Source organism: Rhinichthys klamathensis, unplaced genomic scaffold (genome assembly GCF_029890125.1).
Source record: "Rhinichthys klamathensis goyatoka isolate OS25496 unplaced genomic scaffold, OSU_Roscu_1.1 h1tg000098l_1, whole genome shotgun sequence".
NCBI classification, from domain to species: domain Eukaryota; kingdom Metazoa; phylum Chordata; class Actinopteri; order Cypriniformes; family Leuciscidae; genus Rhinichthys; species Rhinichthys klamathensis.
This window is the reverse complement of record NW_026606637.1, coordinates 5,594,418-5,621,279: the sequence shown is the minus strand read 5'-3', so window position 1 is coordinate 5,621,279 and position 26,862 is coordinate 5,594,418. Positions and strand designations below refer to the sequence as shown.

At 38.3% G+C, this 26,862-nt stretch overlaps 1 protein-coding gene across 7 annotated transcripts in view; it reads right to left on the bottom strand.

Moving 5' to 3' along the window:
- Positions 1–464: 464 nt before the first annotated feature.
- The window catches only part of nlgn1 (neuroligin 1), a 232,618-nt gene continuing 206,220 nt past the window's right edge, over positions 465–26,862 (bottom strand). For 4 of the 7 annotated variants that reach the window (XM_056252793.1, XM_056252796.1, XM_056252795.1 and 1 more), the window contains 3 exons: positions 6,901–7,113; positions 4,050–4,839; positions 465–3,344 (listed from right to left, as the gene is read on the bottom strand). In XM_056252793.1, coding sequence (XP_056108768.1) covers positions 2,510–3,344; positions 4,050–4,839; positions 6,901–7,113 — 1,838 coding nt within the window. In that variant the 3' untranslated portion in view covers positions 465–2,509. The remainder of the gene's footprint in view (positions 3,345–4,049; positions 4,840–6,900; positions 7,114–26,862) is intronic. The other 3 variants (XM_056252794.1, XM_056252797.1, XM_056252799.1) reach the window with 1 other exon arrangement.

Genomic DNA, 26,862 nt, shown 5'->3' with positions numbered 1-26,862 from the left:
TTTATCCCAATGTTTTCCACACCAACTATTAATTAATTACCTTAATATGTGAAAGGCTGTGCTGCTAGTAAAATGACGTCTAATGTATTCGCTTTGGTCATTACTCCATTTCCATCTCTGTGTAATTTTGTTGTTTGAAAGCAAACACAGCCAATCAGAACATATTTGATCTTTAATATTCAGCTATGTGGAGCAAGATTTTAAAAGTCAAAATGTCCTGTCATGGTTAAGGATATAAACTCTGATTTACAGCACACAAAAAGGATAGTTTTTACCGTTTGTCACTTTGTGTCGCATCTGGTTAGGACGCTTGGAGTAGTTGACCAAGAGAGTTTGCACAAAAGCAAAGAGGAGGACCTGATCTGGGAGACCCAAATTACCAGTCTAATTCTGTTTTTCTATATTTATACGCTACATGCTGAGAAAAAAAGAGTAGAAGTTTCCCTTTCACTGATGTTAGTAAAAAGGATTCACGAGAAATCTAAACTGTCACCACAGGAACTGTCACACTGAAGTGACTATCCACAGAAAAGGAACAATGGGTTAGCACCCCAGGCCATTTTAGCATGTAGTATGTAATGTAACGAGGCTCTGAGAAAATTAATCATTAATGTTTCTTGTTTCTTGATTCTCTTTCTCTAGCTAGCTTCAATGGCCTCTTAATATCAGAAGGCCCCGTAACAGACTCTCTCATCAGGTGTCCTCCTGTCTTTAGTCAGGGATTCATTGGCGTTGATAATTAGCATATAGCATGTTACGTAACAAGGCTTTGAGAAAAGTAAAATAATCAAGGATGGATAAAACTAGCAATCACTGAGAGATTTACAGGTGAAACTGGCTTTTAGCACAAAGGCTAATGACTTTGAGCACTTATCTCTGCGTAATAACTGACAAAAGTTTTGCTTTCTTTTCAAGTTTCTCCATTTGTCTTTCTCTTTTCTTTCTTTCTATAGCTAGCTTTAAGCAGTATGATCAAGGGCTCCGTAACATCAGAAGCCCCCCTAATACACTCTTTCATCAGGGGCCCTCCTGTCTCCAGTGAGGGATTCATTCAAGATGATCGTTCAGGGGATTCACAGAAAGTTCTGGATGAGGGGATACCAACGCAAGTCTCCAAGTTGTACAGAATAAATCCCTGCGTTGGTCACTGGTTGTTCAAAGCTGCATGGGGGACTGCCTCATAAAGCACCGAAAATAAAGAAATGAGAATCAAACATTACAGGTAAGAAATTTTCTAAGGTTGGGTGGTTTGACTATTAGCAACTTAAAACAATAAAATAAAACAGTGTATTATAACTGAGACCAATGAGCAAATCAAAAAGTACATTAATGTCCCACACATGGGAGCTCAAACAGCAAGTGATTCACCACTATTAAAAAGTTTTACCAACACACATGTACAAAACTAGTCCTTATAACCAGGTTCACTCGAGCTATTTGCAAATGCAATCTAGTTAGCGTATCCCCACCCCTTCCCGTCACCATCTCCAGAACCCACAATGTCCGCCCCCGTCAGCATATTCCAATTCCTCCCGTGAGCCAATCAGAGCAGTATTTCCTTAAACAAATCCAAACGGGGAAGAAAATGATTTTTTTTTTGTTTTGTTTTAAATAATGACTTAATCAGCAGAACAGCCACCAAGCAGATAAATTGTCATGCGTGTCGTGCTAAAAATATCCAGCCTCCCTTTGAGTCCACCAGTTTCAGTATAGACAGCACTTGTGTGATGAAGCTGTATCTGCCAGGAAGCCAATAAATTCCCCGCTACGCTCTTGAGGCAGATTCCTCAGTATCAGCGCCCCCAGCCAGGGCTTAAAGAGCATGGGTGCTTTGTGTACATATCTAGATATGTAAATAGGTCCTATACAATAAAATTGTTCCCCCAAAAATAAATTGACAAAAAGAATTCAAAGACATTCTGTGAATGTCTCTATTGTGCATATTCTTGAGGATTTCTCATTCTCTCCTTTTTCCCAGTAGTATTCCACATTCTCCACCAGAAGGAGAACGCATGCCTAAATTAGGTAAGCAGCATCTCCCGTCTGCTCTGAAAAGAGTAATCTACAATCCAGCGCCCCGGGAAAACAATATGTTTCCTTTTGTTTACAAAGGGCCTCCCACACGTCATCTCTTCTGTGCTTCCGTCGTTTCCTCTCCGGGTAACCGAATCAAACCATTCCTCAAAGAATCCCAGACTGATAGTTGTTTCCAAGAAATGGCCCTGGTTTTGTCACAATATAAGGGTAAAAAATCATCTCTGTTTGTTTTTCATTACATCAGAAATAGTTTTTTTTTGTCTTTTTTGTTCACGCCTTTAATATAAAATGATAGTTTTGATCTCTAGGAACAAAAGCATTGTTATTTCCTGTTCCTCCGAGCACATGGAGTAAAGATATTCCTCAACTCAGTGCCATCACCTCCGTCCGTTGTCACACTCGTACTCCACATCTGCGGGAGTGTATGTGTGTGTGTGTGTTCGTGTTTGTGTGTGAGAACGTGTGTGTGTGGCTATACTCTAGTGGTGGAGTGTGAATGAGGGTGTGGATGGGGCAGGGTGTTATTCTGTCCACTGGAGTAACTGTTGAAGGGGTGTAAGGAGGTGAGGCCTGGCATGCTGTTGGGTATCATAGTTATGGTGTTGGGGGTCATGAGAGGGATGTCGTCCGGTGAACGGCGCATGGCAAGCGTGTAATCGGGCGGGCAGGCAGTTCTCAGGACCACCTCGTGCGGGTGCATAGCCTCCCGGCACTCCCGCTCCAAATCGCTGTGTTTCATTTGTAGAGACATGATCTCCTCTTCTTGCGTATGGGGTAGCTCATTGGCTGTGGTCCTCTGCGGGCTGCAACGCCGGTGGACCTCATGCCTTCGCTTGTCCTTCTTGTAGTAGAGTGCGGCAAAAGCCAAAATGTTGAGGAAGAGCAACGAAGCACCAACGGCGATGGTGACGCTTAGTTCGGTCGAGTAGTCCCGCTGGTCCACTAGGAAAGGTTGGTTCTGGTTCTGGTTGTGGCTGTCCTGTGTTTCGGTGGGAAACGGCGTAGGGTAGGGCCTCTTGGTGTTAACTGGGATCTTCTTTGGTGTACGTGGAGTGACCTCGGGTGGAGGCAACTTGGTGGTGGTGGAAATGATCTGGGTGACCTCATTGAGGCTATGGAGGTGAGGCACCAGCTCCAGCCATAAGTTGACTTTATTGGCACGGTAATGTTCCTTGACACGGGGCTTTAAGCCAATGTGCAAGTATAGTTGGTCCTTTTGGTTGTAACGCATCCAGGCCACCTCTTCAAAGCGATTAGGCTTGGTGTGGATGAACTTGGTGTCCTGTGGAACTGGCTGGTTGGGGTCACTGAAAGGTAAAAGGAAGATATCAGTACTCCCCACACAAAAGATAATTTCTACAATTCCTCTTTCAGAATTGCACATGGAAATTCACTCCATAAGACAAATATCACGCAAACCATTACAGTCAAGTCTTAGGGGAGTGCCTAGAGACCCCTAATATTCTCTCAGTGCTCATTAGGGTTTCCTGACAACGGCACCTGCTTTTAAAATTAACGAGAATATATATGAGAGAAGAAATTACACATTTGCACACAAATTGATTTGTTGTCCTCCCGTGAGATGATTATATGTCTAGGCAGCAATGTCATATAAACACTAAACTCACTCTAAGTGATCATCAGCATTACTTTATTCACTGCATTACACCTAAATTGAAGCAAACTAAATTGCTGTTGCGTAAAAAGCAGTTGCATAAATTTAATGTAGCATAACCTTGGGAATCTTAACAAGTATTTGTGAGTGAGAATGCATTAGCAAACAATTAAGCAATGATTAAACCTTAGGAACCATGTAGCACTGTTTCCTGGTAACAAGGAGGTATTGTACTTTAATAGCAAATTCAATTCCTGAATTATGAGATGTTTGCGTTGGTGGTCTTAGAACAAAACAAACCTGCATTCAAAATCACTTCTGAATCCTAATTAATAGCCGTATTGTTGGCCTCAAGGATAATTGATTAGAACTAATGCCCTGTTGCCTAGAGACTTACCCAGTCTTGGCAAAGTTGGTCCAGTAGGTCATTACCACTGCACTAAGCATCACATCATTTTTGGAGAAGTTGCAGGGGAAGAGCTCAGTTGGACCAATCATGGGCAGCCCGAAAACATACGGGATCTCATCGCCATGTGCCGCATCAGCCCAGGGTGGGACCTGCTCCGTCTGGCAGTGATGGTAGAAGGCATAGAAATAAGTAGGCGAGCCAAAGCTGGAGTGGAGGTCTGCCGTGGCCACAGCTGGTGCCACCCACTGATGATCTGTGAAGAGTGCCAGCAGGCTCTTTCTTCTTGTCTCCGGGTTGTGGCGGTCAGACCAGTCAGTGTACATAAACTTAATGGTCTCACGAAGGATGTCCTTCCCCTCAGGGTAACCATATAAATCATCCACAAAACTTGACACGGCATAGTCAAAATCGTTGGCTTGAACACCGTTCTCATTGTCCACAATGGGTTCCACAAACTTCAACCCCTCGCCTTGGTTGACGCCCAGCATAATGTCGTAGTTGAGGAACTCCCCTTGCTCCATAAGGATCTGAGGGTCATCGGGAATTACATCACCATCAATGACGGGCCCAAAAGCGATGTGGTAGCGGGCAGGCTGGATGTCCTGCTCCAAAAGTTCTTTGTAGTGTTTTTTCTGTAGGCATTCTACCATATCCACTGTATCTTTGAGGTTGCACCCCACCTTCTTGGCCAGCATGCGGGCATACTTGGCCGGCTGAAAGCTTACAGCCCAGCTGGACAAGGCTGTGCCACTTTGGGCTATGGCCCTTTGGAAAAGACCTGTACAGGAAAAACAAAACAGAATCACAAAGAGAACAATCACTGCATACCACAGTAGGGTCCAAACGTCTAAGACCACTAATGACCACTTGTTTATATTTATTTAAAACAACATTTTTCTTTACAAATTGTATTAGTCAAGAAATAGTTCAAATGAAACAAAATTATATATATATATATATATATACACAAAAACAAGGAATATTAAATAAAATAAAAATAAATCACTCTTTGTTTATTTTTTTCCCCCTTCTAAATCCTAAACTTTAATTAAGCTTTAATTTCAGGTTATTATGGAAAAAATAGCAGATTTTCAATGTGCTCTCAGACTTTTGGACCCCACTGTAGTTTCTTTTTTTCACATGATGTGCTCCTCCGAATGCAATCTGGAGCAAATAAACACATCTCAGTTTAGCTGTTTTTATGCAAATCTTAAATGGTTTGGGAAAAGATGCCATGCAAGTCAACATGCTAATGCTGATGAACCTAAATTGTACACAGAGCTGATCAATATTACACTTTGATGTGTAATTTTAAGGGGGAATTGTGACTATTTCAAGAATTTTGATTACAGCGCATTAACAGTAAATAGCTGTTTGAACCCTGTAAACCCCTTTAACCTATAGACGTCAAGAATTGACCCATACTATTGAAGAGAAGCAGATATCATGCACAAACGTAAAGACAAAAAAGCAAGTGAGTGAGCAAGAGAGAAAGTGTGTGCTTGTGAGAAAGACAGATAGAAAGAGCAAGAGAGAGGAAAATTGAGTTACTCTGTTACCATGACAACCCCTGGGATCTCAGTCTTAACAGTGCATTTATGACTAAAAACATGTTCTTACTAAAGAAGACAAAAACTATAAAAACACATGGAAATGAAATGAAAGTTTCAGTTCGCAATTCAAAGAAACGGTGACAATTTTGGATGAACAGAAAAGTATATTTGTGAATGGATACACTGCTAAAATGAAAAAAAGAAAAGGAAAATATGTGAAATATATAAAAATTATTCAAGATTAAGCAGTGCACGGTTTGCCTCAGGGCAAAGCAATCGCATGGCACACTAAAGTCACTTCCAAAAGTGTCTCTGGGTTCATTTGAATGATAGTGACAACCTTAAAGCAGGTCTGTGCCAGGAGACCTCTTCACAAAGCAATCTTCCAAGCAGAGAGACTCAAAATGGAATTAATGTATTTACCCTTTTTGTGCCAATGGAAGGTGAATGGTGTATTTGGACAGTGTGCTCATGGCGTGCCTGGTGATGTGTATGGACTCAACTAAATAAAGATGGGAACATGAAACGACCCAGGGAAATATAATTTCCATAAACAAGTGATATCATATATATATATATATATATATATATATATATATATATATATATATTTATTTATATGAACATTCTGTATGTATAGAGAGCCTAAGTCCCTCCCCTTCCGGTCGACCACCATGGGACCTTATTTCAAAAAAATATTGCATGCTAGTCAATGGCGAGAGACAACAAATATTTTGATCTCGTTTGAATTGTGCCCTGAATTACACATATGATGTTTGTCAATTTAAAAGATACATTTTAAAGTCAAGAAAGTCGCAGTTTGATGTAAAACTGTTAAGGTATAAGACTGTGAAAATACGTAATTAAAAAGACTACAAACCCAAAAGGCGCACATTTTCTCTCAATGAATGAAGCTAACTTTACTGAAGCTAATTTACTGAAGCTAACTTTACTGAAGCTATCGTCTGTCATTTCGTCTATAGTCTTACGTTATAATCGTAACGTTACGCCGTCATGCCTGAGTGTTTTGTACCAGACTGCACACACACGAGCAGCGGATCTCGCTCGTTGTTTCGCTTCCCGGGAGATGTAGTTCATTGAGCGATTTTCACATAAACTAAATGTCACTCTTCTGTTTTATGACAAACTGCGACTTTTTTTTTTTAAAACACGCGAAGATGAACTTTAGCCATTTCAACAGACAAGACCTTTTACATGAGTACATAACACAAACAGCTTTAGCATGCAGACAAAAATTGTCAAAAGTTAAAACCTCTGCATTGTACCTTTGGTTGAATTGCTCCAACGGTTACCTTCAGAATAATGGGAAAGAGTCAGCAGGTTGACAAATGAGGCCCCTGCCCCAGATCCAAAAACAGTAATGCGTAAAGGGTCACCCCCAAAGAATGCAATGTTTTCACTCGTCCAGCGTAGGGCCTGGATTTGATCAAGAAGTCCATAGTTTCCCTTGGCTGCCTGGTCTCCTGTGCTCAAAAAACCTGCAGAAAAAAGAAATAATCGAATCAGTGTATGTATGCATTGCTGTGCAACTTTAAACCCCTAAAAGGATCGAAAGCTATTGAAATATTCAAAAGCAAAACGCAGTTGAAAATACATCAGAGAAAGTGACAAATTTCTGAAATGAGGAGAGAAAAAACTCCTTCTAAAAACATCCATGAAATGTTATCACACTTGTTAAACTCAGGAGTGCTTATGTAAACAGTTTTTAATAGTTGTTTATTTCCTGTATATCACAGTTGGCTCCTCCTCCCCTGGAAGACAGCACAGTCAATATTTTTTTGGGCCTCTTTTTTTTTAAGTACAAATTAAATTATATCAAATAAACAGAATTTAAGGAGTTCAAGCTCTGTTCCAAAACCTAGAGAGAACCCTATGTAGTTTGCATTTTAGTGGACTATAGAAATATACCTTTATTTGGTCAAATTCTAAGCCATTACATATATCCTTTGCAGAGTAGGCAATCCCAAAATGCACGTGACAAACTCTGAAAAAATCTAAGCTAGACGATGAAGTATGATGAATATGGAAGTAAAATAATGACAAATGTTTTTGAAACAAAAAAGCTTGTTGAATTGCACTACTTGAAAAAAATATGCATTGCATTAACCCTGCTTGCATTTTAATGCATTGTATTTTTAGGGCTTGCATTTTTATGGGCTGAAACTCAACATGGTTGTATATTTAAGCTTTAAATATTTCGATTCAAAACATTTCACACACGTTTTCATTATTAAAAATTCAAAAATCCATATTCACCTTTCAGATTTCACTTCCAAAATATTCATTCTGTTTTAAAATACAACCTATAGCCTAATATTTGACAGGCAATTTTCGGTCCATTTAATTTCGCTTTACAAATTCTCCAGGACAGTTAATGGACTAATACAGTGGTAAAAAAGACCAAACTTTCACCTTATTGGGGATGTAGGCTATAGCCTATAGATATACAGTAGGAACAGGCAAGCGGACTCAGAATATGAACGTAACGAGCAAAGTTTCACGCTAAACGATTCCCAGTGAAATATTGGTATATTCGCTATTGGATATTTGTTATTCGCACATTTAGAGTCTCTAAAGTTACATACGACATTGGTACACATGTTTCTAACTTCAATAGCATTTAAAGAGAATGACTTGCAGTCATAAAACCAACTGTAAATTGTTCATGTAGGTGTCAGGCATGATCAAGCATGCCCGCACAAGTGCTGAAAGGTGTAGCCAAAGCGTCTCGATCGCCATATTAGGACTTTGGCGGCTTCACTTTTTACCAATGGAAGAGAGTGAATGGGCGTTATCCATCTTTTTTACAGTCTATGGGCATGATGCACACTTTTTAGATAGTTGATATTAAAATAAATATGAGATAATGCAGTAGGCCTACTGAAAAAAAGAGCAATCTTTACACATGATTTGTCAGTTTATTTTATATAATATCAAAAATCTACTGATATTCCTGCTGTTCGTGGATGTCAAATGTTGGGTTAATGGAATGCATATTTTTTCAAGTAGTGCAATTCAACAAGCTTTTTTGTTTAAAAAAAAAAGAATGTCATTATTTTACTTCCATAGATGAATGGCAATTATAAACTCATTCAAACTAAATTAAGATTTGAAAAAGTAGTTAAATCTGATTAGAAGTGCAGGATGTTACCCAATACTCCTGTATGCTATTATTATAGTTTATTGTTATGTTAGCTTAGCAACATGCTAACAGCAAACTCCACTGAACTCAATGGTGAGTAGACACTTGTGTGCTTCGTGTGAGGAATGCTATTTGAATGAAATACAGAGTACATTGCAACATGAAAAACCTTTCCAAATCAAGTCAGTTGCAAGGTTTTGTTTCAGTTAGGATGCTGCCTTCGAGGGTAGTTGCCTATGTAGGCACTAGACAACAAGGCAACTCACTATGTTTATTATTATTGTACTGTATGTTAGCAGTGTAGTTAACTCTAAACTACATTAATCAACATTACACTGCTGTGGTTTCACATTAACCCTGCTTGTCTTTTTCTTTTTTCAAGTTCGCTATGGTTTGATTTTCCTTGGTTTGGTCAGCGAGTGGAACCGCAGCTCTCATGGGCCACTTGAAAATACAACTGTTGTTTTACCCCTTGACTTCCACTTAAGTGCACACAAATTAAAATAGTTCGTAGCAATATATTACAAATGTCAGCGAAAAAATTCTGATTACACAGAACTAACCCAGTGGTGCGTTTTAATGGAAAACTAGTCACTAACTACTCCACTACAGTAGCTTATCCTGGGAATATATGTACATCCTGAGGGTGCTTGTGGAATACTGATTGTGTGTATGTTCAGTGAATAGACGACTGTTTGGGTCTTGTAATTGCCCTCGCAGTCCCAGAACACATGACAAATAATAAAGCCACACAACAAGTGTTCTACAGAAAGCTCATTTACAGTCGCAGACGACTAGAAACAAAACAGACCGAAAAGCGCGCGCACACACACACACACACACACACACAAATCCATCTGACCCTTCCTCAGCTACCTTCCTTTTGTTAATTGAGTTCTTTATTGGATTTAATTAATCTAGTTGTGTTGCTACATCAAGAAGTTGATCTCCTGGAAGTGGCCGTCGAATACAAGCACGCATTTAATTGATTCCATTTAGCCAAGGCAGTGTGCAGAGCAAATCAAAAAGACCAGGCACAGGCTCGAAAATGATTAGCAATCAAATGGCAGGCTGTCAGGTGCTCATGCCTGCGGCGCAGAGCCGTGAGCACATTTGGCTGCTAACACAGGCAGGCGGCGGCCCGCTTTCCATCCTCATACATGCAGAGAGGTGCAAACCAATCACGGGGAACAAAAGGGCCTCCCTCGGCTCGGACAGTGAATAGCCAGGGCTTGTGAATGGAAGTGTATTTGGTACAATGTGGAGAAAACAGATTCACAACAATGCGCTTTAATAAGAACGGCAATAATCATGGATTTTTATCACAGTAGTCAACGAGAGGAGTGCTCTGGATCTGCTGTATAAGCGTTATTGGCTCATTTCTAGGAGATTAGGGTCAGCGTAACACTGTCCATGGCACCTTCCCAGCTAACAAAAATATGTTCTAAGAACGTTTTGCTAACGTTCCCATTAAGTTATGAAAACATTATTTCCGAATGTTCTCTAAATGTCCAAAACATAAAAAAAAAAAAAAAAAAAAAGATTACGCAAACATTAAGGAAACATTCAACTGTAGCATTTTCAAACATTATAGGAATGTTACTGTTGAACGCTCTCTGAACATTCCAAAACACATTCCACATATATATATATATATATATATATATATATATAAAGACCACTTAACATAGTGATTGCTATCAGGATGTGAAGAGACTTTCAACCAGCATAACAAAAAAATCACCTGCTCTGCCTTTAATTACTGGTAAAACGTTTATTCATAACTTTAAGAGAGCCTTGGCACAATGTTAGCTAAAGTTCTGAGAACGTTTGCTGCTAGCAGGATTGGAATACAACAATATTACTAGGAATACACAATACTCTTGGTTATTAAAGATGACAGATTGGAAATTATTTGGCAAAAATAGAATTTTATATAAATTGGAAAGAATATCCAATGGAGGATGGAATATATCATCCATCCTCTCAAAATACAAAGTTCTGATGACTTCACAGTTTTTTTCCTCATCAAATTTAAACAGGAAAAGTGAAGCACAACTCACTTAATAAAAAGTGAACATTTCATTTTAAGCTATTCCTGTATAACAATTAAAAAATACAGTGTTAAACCTTGGATGTTGTTGGTTAATGATAACCACCCTCTCCTCTCATAGATATGCTAATAGAGGTGTAATTCACTTCCTGTCTCATAACAGAAAACAGGAAATACTGTAAAGTAACATCTTTAAAACATCAAAAAAGTGAAAGAGGGTCATTTTGCAAAGTTTTCAAACACATCAATGTGCGTATTACAAGAACCCGAAGCCCTATAGTGCAAGCTATATTGGGAATGGTCCAAAAAGATAAATAAAAATGGAACCAGAATGCTATCGTTTGGCCCACAAAGTGGAATTCAGAACTATAGATGAAAAAGCAACAGAGCGGCTTAGTTCCAAGTGCCATGTACTTAAATTGATTCCTTTTGGAACCCTAGCAGAAGGTTTGAGATGTTAAATTAATCTCGTTTTTGACTTGAGAAGGCCAGAAAAGGTAAAAGAGAACAAGATCAACGAAATAAAAGAAGGAAAACTGGATCCCCCCAAAGCAATGCGAGAAGTGACAAAAAGAGAAAAAGGCATTACTGTACATTCCTTTCAGGGTTAGAAATAAAGAGAGGCTGCGGCAGTAGGATCAGTCCCAGAGATGTTGCATTAGAACATTTGCCAGTTCGGTCTCTCTCCAAAAAAAGAAATGTCGCAGCCAGACCGTTGGCGCTTTATTTGTCTGTTCTGTCTCTACTCACCCAGCAGTGAGACAAATTGGCCCTCCTGTTGTATTTGTGTCCCTAAAAATATTTACAGTGTGACAACACCGTCATACTTTCCCTTCCCATCGCAGAATTATCATCCATTTCAGGGACTTCAAGACTAAAAGCAGATGCCATCTGCTCCCATACCACAGGCTGAGAACGCAAGTTTCAAAACTGCAAGAGACGATGAAATGAACTGCCAGAAGTTGCTTTGAAAAGGTTACAGTCACTAAAATGATGGCAAGACCGAGTCACTGCCTCAAGTGGTAATTAGCTGTACTGCATGCTGATAATTAAGAAGTAATGTACAGTGACCACAGATGGTATGAATTACTGGCTCTGAGCATTGTCTCTGTCAAAGGAGATTAATACACTAAAGGTTGGCACAGGCTAACAACAGTAACCACTCCAGGATCCCGACTGAATTTGACTTGACAGACCTATTCCTGTCTTCACTGCTTAGATATGCAGAATCCGAAACCTGAAAACTGCGGCTCCAGGCGAAATAGACAGAATTTTATTCAAACATTTATTTATTTTTTCATAGGGATATTACATTAAAGTAACCCACTTTCTTCTAGAAAAAAATCCATCTCCTTTTATTTTCCTCCTCTCCAAGGAGGATGGATCAGTGACATGCTAAATGCCTTTCATGTTAATATTTCGTGAAAAATAAACACTAATAAAAAATAAATGGCTGTAGAGTTACGATCGAAAAAAATGCAGTCCAAACAAATGCTATGGCAGGGTAATCTTCCCTCTGTAAATATAGGTAATGAAATTTAAATGTACACTTCGATAATAGAATGGATTACAGTATTACACATAGACACTGGATGTTGCATTATTATTTTGCATATTTTACAGCTGCCAAGATTCTTATCCTGTTAACTTCCTTTTCATATCCCATTTCAGTGGATTGAGTAAATGAAATTACCTCTAGGTAAGGCCTACTGTTAGCTGACTTGGATGAACATACTGCAATATCAGTTCAATAAACATTTTAGTCACATAATGTAGCATAACATCACGTTACACATTGTAAAAGAATAAAAAGCATGATGAATCATAACATAACAAACCATATTAACAGTATAACAAAAAAAACAAAAAAAACATGACATCATAACATGACATGACACGACATGACATAACTCAGACATTGTAATGCAATTAAGATGTCGCAAATTATCATAAAATGTAAATTAACATACTATTATACAACATAACAAAACATTAATATAACACAACTCAGATATATAAAAACTAGCTGTAGCACAGATGTAGTAAATAAACTAATATAAAGTACACATGCCACATAACATGACATGACATGACATAACTCAGACATAACATAACTCAGACATAACAAAAAAGATGTAGCACTTAATATAAAATAATTTGGTTGCACTTTATTTTACAGTACATATACTTTCAATGTACTTACAGTGTACTTACCAAGAAAGTACTGAATAAGGTAACTACATGGGTTAAGATTAGGTTTAGGTTCAGGGGTGACATAGTTATTACCCAGTTATTGTAATTACTACAATAAGTATACAGTATGTATATGTGAAACAAGACTATAAAATAAAGTGCTACCAATAATTCAGACATAAAACCGTAACATAACATGACGTAATATAACATGACGTAACATTTGTTGGTGAGCAGAGCCTATGGTCTGATGTGGGAGTGCTGATAAGGGTTCAGTAATGTGCTAATTACATTAGGTGCTTGCTAAGTAGCATGGGGAGCTTAATGAAGGCTAATGTAAATACTTGCTCTTCACTTATTCCACCTCGCTAACTTTGCTTAAGGGATGCACAGCATCCTCTGACAGGGCCAAACAACTGTTGTGAATCTCCAGCCAACACCACAAAGCGCACCAACCTGCAGGTCTGTATGGATTGAGTTGTTATTTTATGTATACAAGTGAATGGAATTTAAAGGCTAAATAAAATATGGCTTTGAATAAACATGAAACCTCATAAATTATACACATTTTCTAAATAAAAACCTTTACAAGGTAAGAAAACCCCCCCTGTGGAACAATTTCAGGTTTTCGAAGGGATTAAACAGCCCTCATGTATCCAGCAAAGATGAAAATAGACATTTGGGGACTTTTTAATCAGGTTTTTAAAAGTTTCAGATACTATTATGAGCCACTGTTGGTCACCAGGTGCTTAAAGTCCCCCTGTCAATACTTTTATCCCGTAAAACTCATCTTTGATCACCAAAATTACATATTTAAATGTTTTTTCCTTGGAAAAAAAAAAGTCTGCATGCCTTAAAATAGCTTGAATGTAACTCTACCTCATTTAGTATACGCGGTTCTATTAATAAGCAAATTACAAAATGAATTACGCATTTGTACAGGGTTTGTCTTAAAGCATATTAAAAACACCACATAGACATATAAACAACATTAAAAGCTTTTCACCACAGGGGGACTTTAAGCAGTTTTGAAGACCTTGCTATTGTGGACACCTTTCTCCAATAGCAAGAACTCGTTTGAATTAAATTATAGAAGAAAAACAAGAAGAGTTTAATGACAGTACCACAAGCACACAACACGTTATTCAACTGTTACATTATCTGTCAAGCCAGTGTTTACCCTTTTCGGTAATTGGAAGGCTTTGATGGGGTTTTATTTATATGCTGTTGCACATTTAATCTCGGACCAGTCTTCGCAGCAAGAGACTAGTAGAAATTCGAGCAGTTTTTTATTAGCAGTGAAGATGATGCGAATGATAATCTGTTGAAAATTATGTATAATTACAACATACCATGCAATATATTTCTTAAAGGTTCATAAATGTTTAAAAATTTGAAGCAATAATACAACCAAAAAAAAAGAAAAGAAATCCTGTATGCTATATTATTTCCATCTTTTGATAATTGTGTGGAAAAAAAGACTTCAGAGATTCTCCTTTTGTGCTCCACTGAAAAAAATAAATAAATAACAACAGCATGCGAATGTGAGTAATTAATGACAGAGTTTTTATTTGCTTGAATATAATCCATTTGTATAGTAGTTATTTTGAATCTGAATGTCATTCATATGCCTGACAGGTGGCAAAACAAAATAGCTCTGTGTACGTATTGCAGAGCACAATCTCCAAGTTCAAACATCAACAGGATGCAATAATTGTTCTTAAAATACTGCCATGCAACATACATGAAAAAGCCCCAAACTGCAGCACAGCTTTCTTTGAAATGTGCTTCTTGGTAGTTGCATTGCTTCAAAACCTGATCTGAATTGTTAACCAGCTCCCTTTCCATAGAAAAGAACAACATTTGCATACAGATAACAGCCTTCTGCGGGTTTACACACACACACATACACACACACACTCCTAGCAGGATGGGGAAAGTGAGTGAGTGCGAGAGGGAGAATAAAACCTTCTCATAAGAAGTGAGAGTCTAAAGATAGCCCTCCATCTTTTTTCCCTCTTGCTCCTCTCCAGTGCACATACTGGGAATATTCCTCTCCTCTGACATGTGTGAGAGCAAGAGAGTGCAGTTGAGTGCTGTCTTCCAGGTGGAAAGGACTCTTATCTAACAGAGTACATCCAGATATTTTTTTTATTAAGATATTAGATATTTCTCTTTATGTCGATAAACTCCCCTGTTCAGCGATAGAGACATAATACGTGTGTTTCTTCAACTTCTGGAGTTGTAAACTCTTTGTAAAAATAGACTTTTAAATCTGAGTAGTTCATGTAATTTATCCAAAAGTCCATACTTATGAATTCCAAGAGAATAGAGTCTGTGGAAACAAAGGTAAAATACATAAAAGGCGTTTAAAAAGTAGCAAAAATATATGATGAAAACACGAGAAAAAGTGGTAAGACTTTATTTTGATGGTCCCTTTTGAACATTCTGTTGACTTTAAGTAACTTTGTAGCTACATGTCAACTAGCTCTCTTTAGAGTATTAGTAGACTGTCTCCTCTTTATTGTGATGCTCCCCAAACATACATTCTACTGACTTTAAAGGTGATGATACACAGGGCAACTTTTTGAGCAATGTTGCTGGGCAATCTTGCCGAGCGATTGCTGCTTGGGCACTTTCCCATTGAAAATGGGCAATAAATTTCTATCTGGATAATTTAGGTTGGTCGTGGGCCCTGCGTCTCATCTGGTTGCCCGTTGACGGCAACATTGCCCAGCAACGTTGATCAAAATGTTGCCCTGTGTATCATCCCCATAAGTGCTGTAACATTGCACCTGTCAACTTATTCTAACCCTAACCCTACCAGTCTACTAATACTCTACTAACACTCTAATGAGAGTTAGTAGACATGTAGGTTCAACATTACTTGTAGTCAACAGAATGTGTTAAAGGGACCATCAAAATAAGGGGGCCTTTCAAAACAATAGTTGAAATTTGTTAGTTTTAATAAAAATCTACCCCAGTGGCCGTAGCTGAAGAAACACCCATACACGACCTCAGAAACCTGCATGAAACCTGGAGGCAAGGTCTCACTAATGAGCCCAGACGAAGAAGGGAATGATGTGGAGACGAGTCCCATTGCCCGCTCCCTCCCGTAACAAACACACAGCTTTGAAAATGTCATCTCACTTCTGCTGTGGTGACAGTGCCGTCTGCAGTCAAGCGGCCCACCGCTGAGCCAGACACCATGCGTTTAAAAAAACTGCATTCGTGACGATCTTTGTCTGTCAACACAACATATCAGCTCACTTCAGAGGAAAAAAAAAAATAGCAGTTACTTAGAGGTTAGAGAAATGTGTTCCAATAAGTTGTGTAGCGGCAATCGAGCAGGAGTTAAGAGTCTGACTCGCATCTAGGGTCCAAAATTAACACAGCCAACAAATACAATAATAAATTGGCTTTTTCTGAGTTTTTTTTTTTTGTACCATTTTAGACAAGGAATAAAAAAATGAAAGGAAGAAAATCATGATGGCTCTTAATGTTTTTGCAGTTATGTGTGCTGTTTAACCGAGGCACAGAGGATACTCTGGAGCGAGGGAGACGGATTTGATACTAGCCTGTAATTTTTGTCTCACTCAAACCACTGCCTGCTGTTGCTTCTGATTGCTTTTAGAGGGAAAAGCTGCCCAAGACTGCCCAAACCATCTGTTTTCTTTGTAAAAATACCATATTAGCGAAAAAGAGCTGGAAACCGATCCAGTGCGTATCTGTGTTTGCTCTCTTTAAAACGTGTGTTAGCATCGGTGAGCAATCACAGACATGTTTGTTGATTTCTTGAACGCAATGGCCAACCACATTGTGTTTGAGTTAGAATCCAGTTACAATGTTTTGTCTAGTGCTGAGTTCTGCACACTCGCAAATCCTCTCTAGCAAACTGTAAACATGTATATAAGAGATTCATTGTGTAGTCAGCTTCAATAATGAATATAACGGAACTTTGTGAGATCGCGATGAATGAGAGACAGCTTTTTAGAGATTGTAAAGAGAGCGCTCTGTGCACGCCGTCTAGGCGATATGATAATTAATATAATATATTTAGAATTTGAATACAATTTTGGTTTCCATGCTTGAAAAGCAGCCACACGCTTCAATACGTATGCTGGATTCACTCTCGAAATTGCGATGACTGACAAGTGATAACCACATAGCAAAGGACGAGACAAATACCCTCACTAATCACCCTCACCCTCAACAGTGGTTTGTGAACGTACAGACGTTTTAATAACAAATAATTTGTCTGGAGCCTTCATGCTGGGACGTGTAGGTTGTTGCAACACGTATCTTGTCTTGAAAATATTTCATGGAAATCTAGAACACTGGAGTTTATTGTATCATCTCTGAGCCAAAAAAATGAAGAAAATAAAATAAAAGGAACAAAATGGGGGTTCATGTGACGTAATGTGGACGACCTTGTCAGCCATTAAACATAGTTTGGATACTGAGCACATGTCTTTTGTAATTACAAACGATCAGAAAAGTTTAGTTTTGAGTCAAACAAACCGAAGCTTTCATTCTCAGATTAAGATCTGGGTGTCCTAAGGGACGTGTTTTAGCACCCAAATCTCTGCTCACTTATAGCAGTAACCTCAACATGTTTTTGATGTTATTATGTTGACTTGATCATCTTGCCAGACTGCAGTGAAACCAAACAAAACCAGCTTTGATCTCAGACTACACTACTATCTTTCATAATAATGGGACAGTCAGCCACAAAACTATGCCTGCATCCTCAAGTTTACAGTCTCTGCAGAAGAGGAAACACACACACACACACACACACACACACACACACAATGATACTAGCAAAGCAAACAAAACTTAATATCACAACATTAACCAACCTAACTAGCAAAATTTCGACTAATCTTATAGAAGGGCTCCAGACCACCAGGGGCAGTGCAATCCAATATCAGTTGTTTCCAATTAAATGTAAAATTCCAAGGACCCCTGTAATTACGCATATTTATACAGACAAACCAGACATTTGACAAAAGTGTTCTGTAAATAAGGGATAATGTACCATTACAGCCAGTCATTGGTGGAAAAGAAAAAACACCAACGGGGCTGCGTTTCCCAAAAGTTGATCGTAGACCATTGGTGCCAACTATTGATTTACTATTGTACTGATTTACTGTACTATTATAATGCTTGGATACTTACAAAATACAGAATAATAAAAGGACAAGAACTATTTTTTTGTTGAAATTAATATTATATTACTTTACAATACGGTTCCATTTGTTAACATTAGTGAACTAACTAAGATCAATAAATACTGCAACAAATGTATTGCTCATTGACTACGTTTACATGCAGCCAATAACCCGTTCAAAACCGGGATATTAGCAATAACCCGGTCGCGCACGGCCATGTAAACACCTGCAAAAACCCGAATACGCTTATATCCAGGATTTTAAAAACCAGGATATGATACCTGGGGTACCCCTTTTCTAACCCGAATTTTTGGTCATGTAAACGCGCATCGGCATATCCCCATAGTGATTTGTGTTCTGCGCATGTTCTATTCGCAAGGAATCTTGGTCTTTTGAGTAGAGGAACTTCTCGGCGCATACAAAAACCCACGTGCAGTATACCGGAAGTAAACATGGCGAGACGCAGCACAGCATACTTTTGGAGCGAGGTCAGTACCAGCACCAAAGCGCAAACAAAGGCGATCGCTATCTGCCCCGAACTATTCATTATCCGCGTGCTGCTGCTGTTGTCTTTGGATACAGGAAGAAAAATCGGAAATGACGCATATTGCGTCTTAAGGTTGTCCGTACGTCTTGACGCTAACCGTGCGTCGCCGTTTACATCGGGATATTGCAATTCCATGTATACAGGAGAAACTCTCTCTGCTCACGCATGTAAACGGGTTATTCCTAATGTTTCAGAAACCCGAATAGTGACCTTAACCCGACCATAACCCAAAAATTGGATGCATGTAAACGTAGTCATTGATAGTTGATGTAAGTTAATGCAACTATGACCAGATATGTCAGCAGACCAGAGCGATGATCCCTGATTATTTGTACACAACCATGCAGGACATGCCAGAACTCCAAACGTCCTCCCCCACAGTTTGGCAAAGCGACGTTTGTGGAGAGACTCCTGTCTGTCAGTTCTGTCAGATGCTTTTGGTGAAAGAGCAGAAAAACATGAGATGAGGTGTCAGAGAGGGCATGCAAGACGTTAAGGGAACAGTATTGAATGCTATCTCAGGGGGCACAGCGGTTAACCATGTTTGACAGCTGCAGAGGCTCAAGCCTGTACCTGAGTCGCTCCAGCCAATCAGAACTCTCTTGGCCGTGCCTGAACCTGCGGCCAGTGAAGCGCCGAAAAAGAGTGCAAGTGCATTCTGACACCCTCCCAGATTAAATGTCACGGGGTGTCACTGGGTCCTAATGCCCCACAGTCCTTCACTCATGAGTTGGATATGACTATATCGACCCATCACTGCTGTGCCACAGATGCCTCCTGATTATCTTTGTCTTTTTGCCCTCCTGTCTCAGGACTGTCCTCTATAGAGAAAGTCTTTTATTTTCAGGATTCTTTGATGAATAGAATGCTCAAAAGAACAACATTTATTCAAAATAAAAATCGTTATAAATGTCTTTTAGACTGACCCCCAAGCTAGTGTAGCTACTGTACACTTAACAATATTTCAACAACGGTCAGATTTGAGTCCTTTTTGTAACACATGAAGCCCAAATGAGAAAGTTGATGCTTCAGTGAAACTAAAAAACTGAAAGAAGAACCTCTGTACACTTTTCTTTTCCAAGCAAGAAGCACTTTGATACACAGCAGGCCGTTGCTGATGTATCAACCATTATATCAATGAAAATTGTTGTTCAACAGCGTCCAACACATCTCTATAGAATGACTCTATTTGTAACAAAAACAAAAATCAATAAATGTGTAACAGGCACGAAAGGATGACTGGTAAATGAGAAATGACTTCTGTATTGCACTTCTAGAGTCATTAACGTAATGGATGCTGAATTACAACACCCATAACCGACAAAACCTCTTCACAAATGATTTCTGTTACTCTCTTATCTCTGTCAATGCACGCAACGAACAGAGACAGTTTGTCCATAGATCTGGAACTGATAAGGGCAAAATAAAAGCATATCACTGCCAAAACAAATCTATATCAGAAAACAACATCAACGGAAGACTTGTTTATGCCAAACAAGTATCAGTTATCGGCAGTGAATACCCAAAAAGCCAAAGTTGCCGCTAAAGACTTTGACAAGTTATAACTACTTTGGTCTGACAATCAAATGCCTCTACAAAGAAAAAATATTATTTTAATAATAATCATCTACAGCAGGGATTCCCAAACTGTGGTGCGCGCACCCCCAGGGGTACGCGAGCTGCCACTAGGGGGTGCGCGAGACGAAAAATGTAATGGCGGTCTGTTTTTTTAAGTGGGATTTTTCCATACAATGAAAAAAAAAAAAAACCCTTAAACTGTAAACATTTCCCTTGAAATCGCTTATATTATAAATAAAAAAACTATAATTTATCAGTTTTTGATAGAACGTAGAAGACAGCTGCTGTCTTCTACACACTGCTCTGCACTGCAGCCGCTATAAGTTACACATTATCAACTTCTGAATTCAAACGTGCTTTCGCATGTTGGCTGGCACTGCCAGTGCTGTCATATATCACAACTATTGAGTGTTTTCAAACACATAATGTTTATTTTAAGTTTCAGACATTTAAATACACATAAGTAGGCTACTAGCAAAATGATTTTGATTTTGCTGATATCTATGGAAGCGGCAATAATAATCCTTTTCATTATAATAAGACGACACGTTTTATCATTTCAGAAACACACTGTGTAGGTAGCTTCACATTTTACCCTATTCTTCTCCCAGTTCACCGGCCTCTTACTTTCATGTATTTCGTGAGAAGTGGAGAAACTGACGTGTTGTAAATCCAACAGATCCGATTCTCTGAACTGCCCATCGCGCATACAGCTCAACTCGTTGTGAAGGCGTTGAAACAACAACACACTTCCACTTACACATATTTGACAATCGGAATATCAGTGTTTCAGGCTCTAGCTAATACATTTGTGAATATCTTTGATAAAAAAAGGACAAATGACAAAAATCAGATTAATTCAGCAACGTGTTGTGGTTGCGCTGTGTCCCGTGACAAGCAATGACGCGTCACCATGGAAACATCTAAATGACAAGTTCTAAATAACGGTCGCCTTGAAAAACTCACGCTGGGGGTCAGTTCTAATATTTTAAACTTACTTGTGAAAGAGAAGCTTGTGCGTAGCTGTGTTGCATTATATTTTAACTTTGTTGATGTTGTTGTCATGCATGTTCTGGTTATTTGAGCATGATAAAAAATTAGTCTTTATATGGCGATAAAACAAAGCTTTGTTGCGTTTTTTTTTTTTTTTTTTTTTTTAGTGGGGATTGGGGGTGCGCCAACCCGGTTGGGACATAGCAGGGGGTGCGCAAGAAAAAAAGTTTGGGAACCGCTGATCTACAGTATATTCTGATCTCACTGGCCGAGGAGACTCATCTTAAATGGCTACAAATCTTCTTTCAAGCAATCCAGGGAGAAAACCCGAACCTGAAAACAGTCGATACTAATGTGTAAAGATATAAACAGCACACCGACGCACTACAAAATGAACCGCTTGAAAATCAGTGCCTGAAAGAACAGTCGCAGAGTAAAAAACAACATCTATCAATTAAGCATGCTTTCTCCTGCCACTCTTTGAAGATGCATCACAAATTCACATTTGTGTTGCTCTTGCATCATAAATGAATCATAAGGCAGCCATTCCCGTTTGATTGTATTAGTATTGCAAAAATGGATGGATTCTGATGGATTCTGTTGCTTCAAAGGAGCCCATCTAAAAGACTTCAGGCAAGCTTGGAAATGCACAAATCTAGCAGGCTCTTAAAAATTTAAACAGAGACGGAGACCTTCTTCTGGGACCGCCTGTCAAACCTGTCCTAATATGTGAGATACACAAACAACTCGCATTGAAGGCTTGGCTCTCAGACCCCGACAACAGCAGATCTAGGCTTTATTACCTCAGACAAAACACACACAGAGACACACCTGGGCACATCATACAGATGCGCATGCAGAGCGCCGCAGTCGGACAGCTCTTTATAACTCACTGAAAGAAATACTGTAAAATGCAGTCTGAGATCGGAACGGATACAGTTTTTAATTTAAAAAGACAAATCTTGAGTTAAATACCATTTGCCAGCTTGGGAATTCAGGCAAAAGCAGGGTCATCAATAACTAATAATTATTATCAATTATGTATTTATTTAAATATCGATTTTTGGATGAATGAATGATTTGATTTTCCGGAAAATCCCTATATGCTGTATGTCTGATGTGTATGGGTAGTTCATATAAAATAAAATAAATTGAAATGAACTCATATAAAATATGCATTATAAAATAAAATATAAAATAAATTCATCCTGAATAGCGTACAACGCCATTTCCAGCGTTACAAATACAAATACTATATTTTCAAGACATGCTCTTTGCATTTAAATGAGATAATTATAACAATAAATAAAAATATATAAAAATAGAATTAATAATGCAGCGAATTACTAATAAAATATAATATTGTTGTAAATACCCCATATTTTTTTATAATAAAGAATTCCGATGATTAGTCAAAATGTACATGGAAAGACATGCACTCTGCATTAAATGTGGTGAACGGATTAACTGCCTCATCTTTATTCACACAAGCTCATTTAAAAAGCATACAAACATAAAATCCTAAACCAAAGAGACATCATTTTACAAAAGCAGATGCCTCATTAGTTGGCCTGTATTTTTACTGGTGCTGTAAAACAGCAGGCTGACCGGGTGAATGTGTGCTGGGGTGGGTCATGAGGGGACCATTAACATTGACTGTTAGATTCAGCTCATGGCTTTCATTGAGCGTGACCAAATCTTTGTCGGAAATGAGAATACTGACAGTCAAACGGTGAGCCGATACGAGAAGTACAGCTGGGAGACTGGCATCTTTCAATGATGTGGCAGTTCCGAGTGCTCGCGGGGGACTCCTCACCAAACAAACAAATCTCACTCTCCGGGACAACTGCCCCAACCCCTCGATGCATCCAGGAATGATACAAAACCAGCTGTGGGGAAAGGACGATGTCACCTTAAAACGTCTTGATGGATGAAAAATGACACGCAAAGAAAGGTCAGTAAATCTTCACGGCTTCAGGTTGAATTTTTGAGGTAGCTGGGCCGGTGGTGATATGCAGATGAAAGGTCTGAGGACAGGCTTTATTCCTGGGGCACATTTTCAGGTTCACAAAACCACACAGACTAAGCAACATGATCTGAAGCCAAAAACAGGCAAGCTAGGCCTCCGAAACAGCAAGAAGATCTATCAAACCCCCTGCTTGGCCTTCGCTGGCATCCCACTGGCCATTAATCCCCTCTGTTATGAAATATATATATATAGTGCCAATTTCAGGCTTGTACATACTTTCAGAGGCTTCCTGTGACGCCCAGACAGGCTGCTTTGGTTTTGATCAGCTTCATAAGAACAGATACTGGCTGTTTAGCCAAAGTGTTGAGGATGCCAATATCCTGCAAAACAATTGCCCATATTACCGCAGGAAAGGCTTTAAATTGCCTTCAATTATCATTTACCACTAAAAGATTTAGAAACCAACTTTTGTTCTTTTTTCTTTTTTTTCCAGAAAAAGAGGGGAAAGAGCAGGTAGCAAACATCTCTAGGGTAACAATTCTCTCCGGGCTATACGTGTAAAGATTACTGTGTTTATGAGGAAATAAAATGTAATCCATGCGCACTCTGAATCCATAATGGATAAAGGTGGGTTCAAAGAGCTAACATTCCTATTCATGGAAAAAAGCATTGGCAGAAGGCCCTCTTCTACTTCTTATCCCATATGATTTTATGATTAGTATGAGTGCTAGAAACGCAGAGAAGTGAAAATGACATATTCCTTATCGAGGGCTAGCTACTAGAGGAGAGGCAGTCGATTCAGGTATAGCGTGAGGAAGTTGATGATGAAAAGGCTTTTGTGCTTGGAGAGAGTTTTCTGTCAAAGACATGAATGAAATGATTTTTTTTTATTATTGCATTTCATGTTGAATAATAGCCTACGTGAGATTGAGAGCAGCAAAATCCCTAATATTATAAATATTATTATCACCGTCAAACATTATTTGTTTTCGATGAATCTTGTGAACGAATCATTCTAGTTCACTTCCGCACAGACCGATATTGAGTGATCTGTGTTTTTGAACGAATCTTGGGACTGAATCATTCTTGTTTGTGGACTTGGACTTGGACTACAGCACAAAATAAACATAAAAATCACCTTTTTAAGGTGTTTTTTTGGGTCATTTTGAGCCCCCAGACACTTTCTAGAAAAGAGCAGCCGGACTATGCTTTAAAGATTCATATTTTGTCTCTTACAGGAAAAAAAAAAGGTCATACAGGGTTGGAATAAAGAGGGTGAATAAATGATTTTCATGAGCTATTCCTTTAAAAAAATATTTATTTACCCTTTTAGTTGACATTCAAATGAATAAATCATACAATGACAAAAAATCTTATTAAATTTATCTAAAATGTAATTAATGTGAATGATTTGAAGACTCATAAAGACAAAAAAAAATAAAAAATACACTGGTATAATGATGCAACCTGCAGAAAGGGCTCTAAATGAATCAGTCATTAAATCTGAATGAATCTTTTCAGTAAATGGAAAACATTGAATCAAAATCATCACCACTAATAAAAATAAAGATGCTTTAATGTGCGCAAACATATTTAAGTTTACAAACTCCTAATTGAACATTTCTGAAGCGGTGCACTGTATAATAAACAGCGGTTTACGAGTTCTTCGTGTTTATGGTTTTAGAAAATCCCGCTGACCTTCCTTTCATTCAAGTTCACAGAATGGATGCCGAGTGACTATGGCGACCGTGGCTTTTGAATGGTGGCCTGGGCGGCTTGGTGCCAGCCAAAGTTTTGTATAGAGGAAACGCCACAGCATGTTGATTTAAAGGAGCGAGAGAGTGAAAGAGAACACCAGTGAGCTAATTGTCTCCCATATGCTCTTACAAACTGGCATGGCAGCATTGACTTAGCCTCCCTCAACCCATGCAATCTCACATCCTGTTCTGATGTGCAAATATGGAAATGCATAAAGTGATGATTCCAGCCAGTATCATAAAGCATGTTCTGACTGGAGGAAAGGTCAGAGGCAGCGAATGTACAGACCGACTGTCAGTCTATAGATGAGTCAGTCTTAAACACACAGACAATTTAATTAAGTTTGGACATCGGGGTCCAATTGCAAAGGAGAATGTAGGTGAGACACATGCATCAACAATATACAATGATGATTAATCCAGAGATATTAAACTCAAAGCATAATTATGTTAAGGAGAATATCATGCTGCCGGAAGTTGCGAAATATAAGCATATATAGAGGATATAGATCACACAATAGATGCGTTTCATTCTACCGAAAGTGGACTCCCACATGGTATTCGGCCATCTTAAGTGAGATGAAGGGAGCGAACATGTTCAGTCCGAAGGGCACTGCAAACAGCATAGGGATTAAGGGAACATCGATACATCACTTCACAGGAAGTGGAGAGGGAAAATTACCCAACTGTCATTGTGCACCGCATCACCAGTCAGAACTACTGTAACAATAGAGTGAGACGTTGAAAGAGTTTTTCAACAGCTCTGCGATGGGGAGTTTACATAGGAGTCTTGACAAATGTTTTTATTATTATACAAACTAGCGTATTTATGGTGTTATGGCGATGAATGTTACATCTGCATATTCTTGCATATATGTTGTCATTTTACTTTATTTACCTCAGGACTGTTATACTTGGCTGCGCGTGAGAAATAAAGTGCACGAGATGAGATCGCTACAATGCACTTAATTATGACCGTAGATTTACACATAATGCATTACAGCTATAGTACACTCTTAAAAATAAAGGTTCTTTATGGTTCCATGCAGAACCTTTAACATCCATGGAACGGTTCCTTTCCATTGCACAAAAGGTTCTTTATAGTGGAAAATGGTTCTTTTGATTCTTAAAAAAATTGGTTCTTTTAAGAACTGTTTACTTAAAGGTTCTTTGAGGAACCAAAAATGTAGAGCTTAAAATCTTTTAATAGTCAATTTATAGCTAATGCAGTATGTATATATAATAAACTTATACGTTTTGATTTTATTTAGATGCATAATATGTATATATATTATTGTGAGCTAAGTCTACTTCATTGTATATCCCATTTTTAGGGCTTAGGGAGCAGTGCACACTGCGTAGGGACCCTGTCAATTGGAACACATGCACATAATATGTTACTTCTGTATCGTTAAAAGTATTGTTTATATGTATATATATATATATATATATATATATATATTAGTGCTGTAAAATCATAGCCATATAGAGTGTGTACTTTTTGCTAAACATCCCTTCTAAATTTGATTCATAAAAAATAAAAAGATATATAATGTCAAATGTCAAAATATATAATATAATATAATATAATGAATCTCATGGATCAACAAACTAACAAAAGTGTTATATAATATAATATAATATAATATAATATAATATAATATAATATAATATAATATAATATAATATAATATAATATAATAATATGCACAACACTTTTTGGTCCCATGGTCCTTTATCAGTCACAGTATGCCATTCTAGTAACCTTTCAAAAATAAGAGATATTGTGGGCAACAAAGTAAAGTCTGACAGGCCGATTGC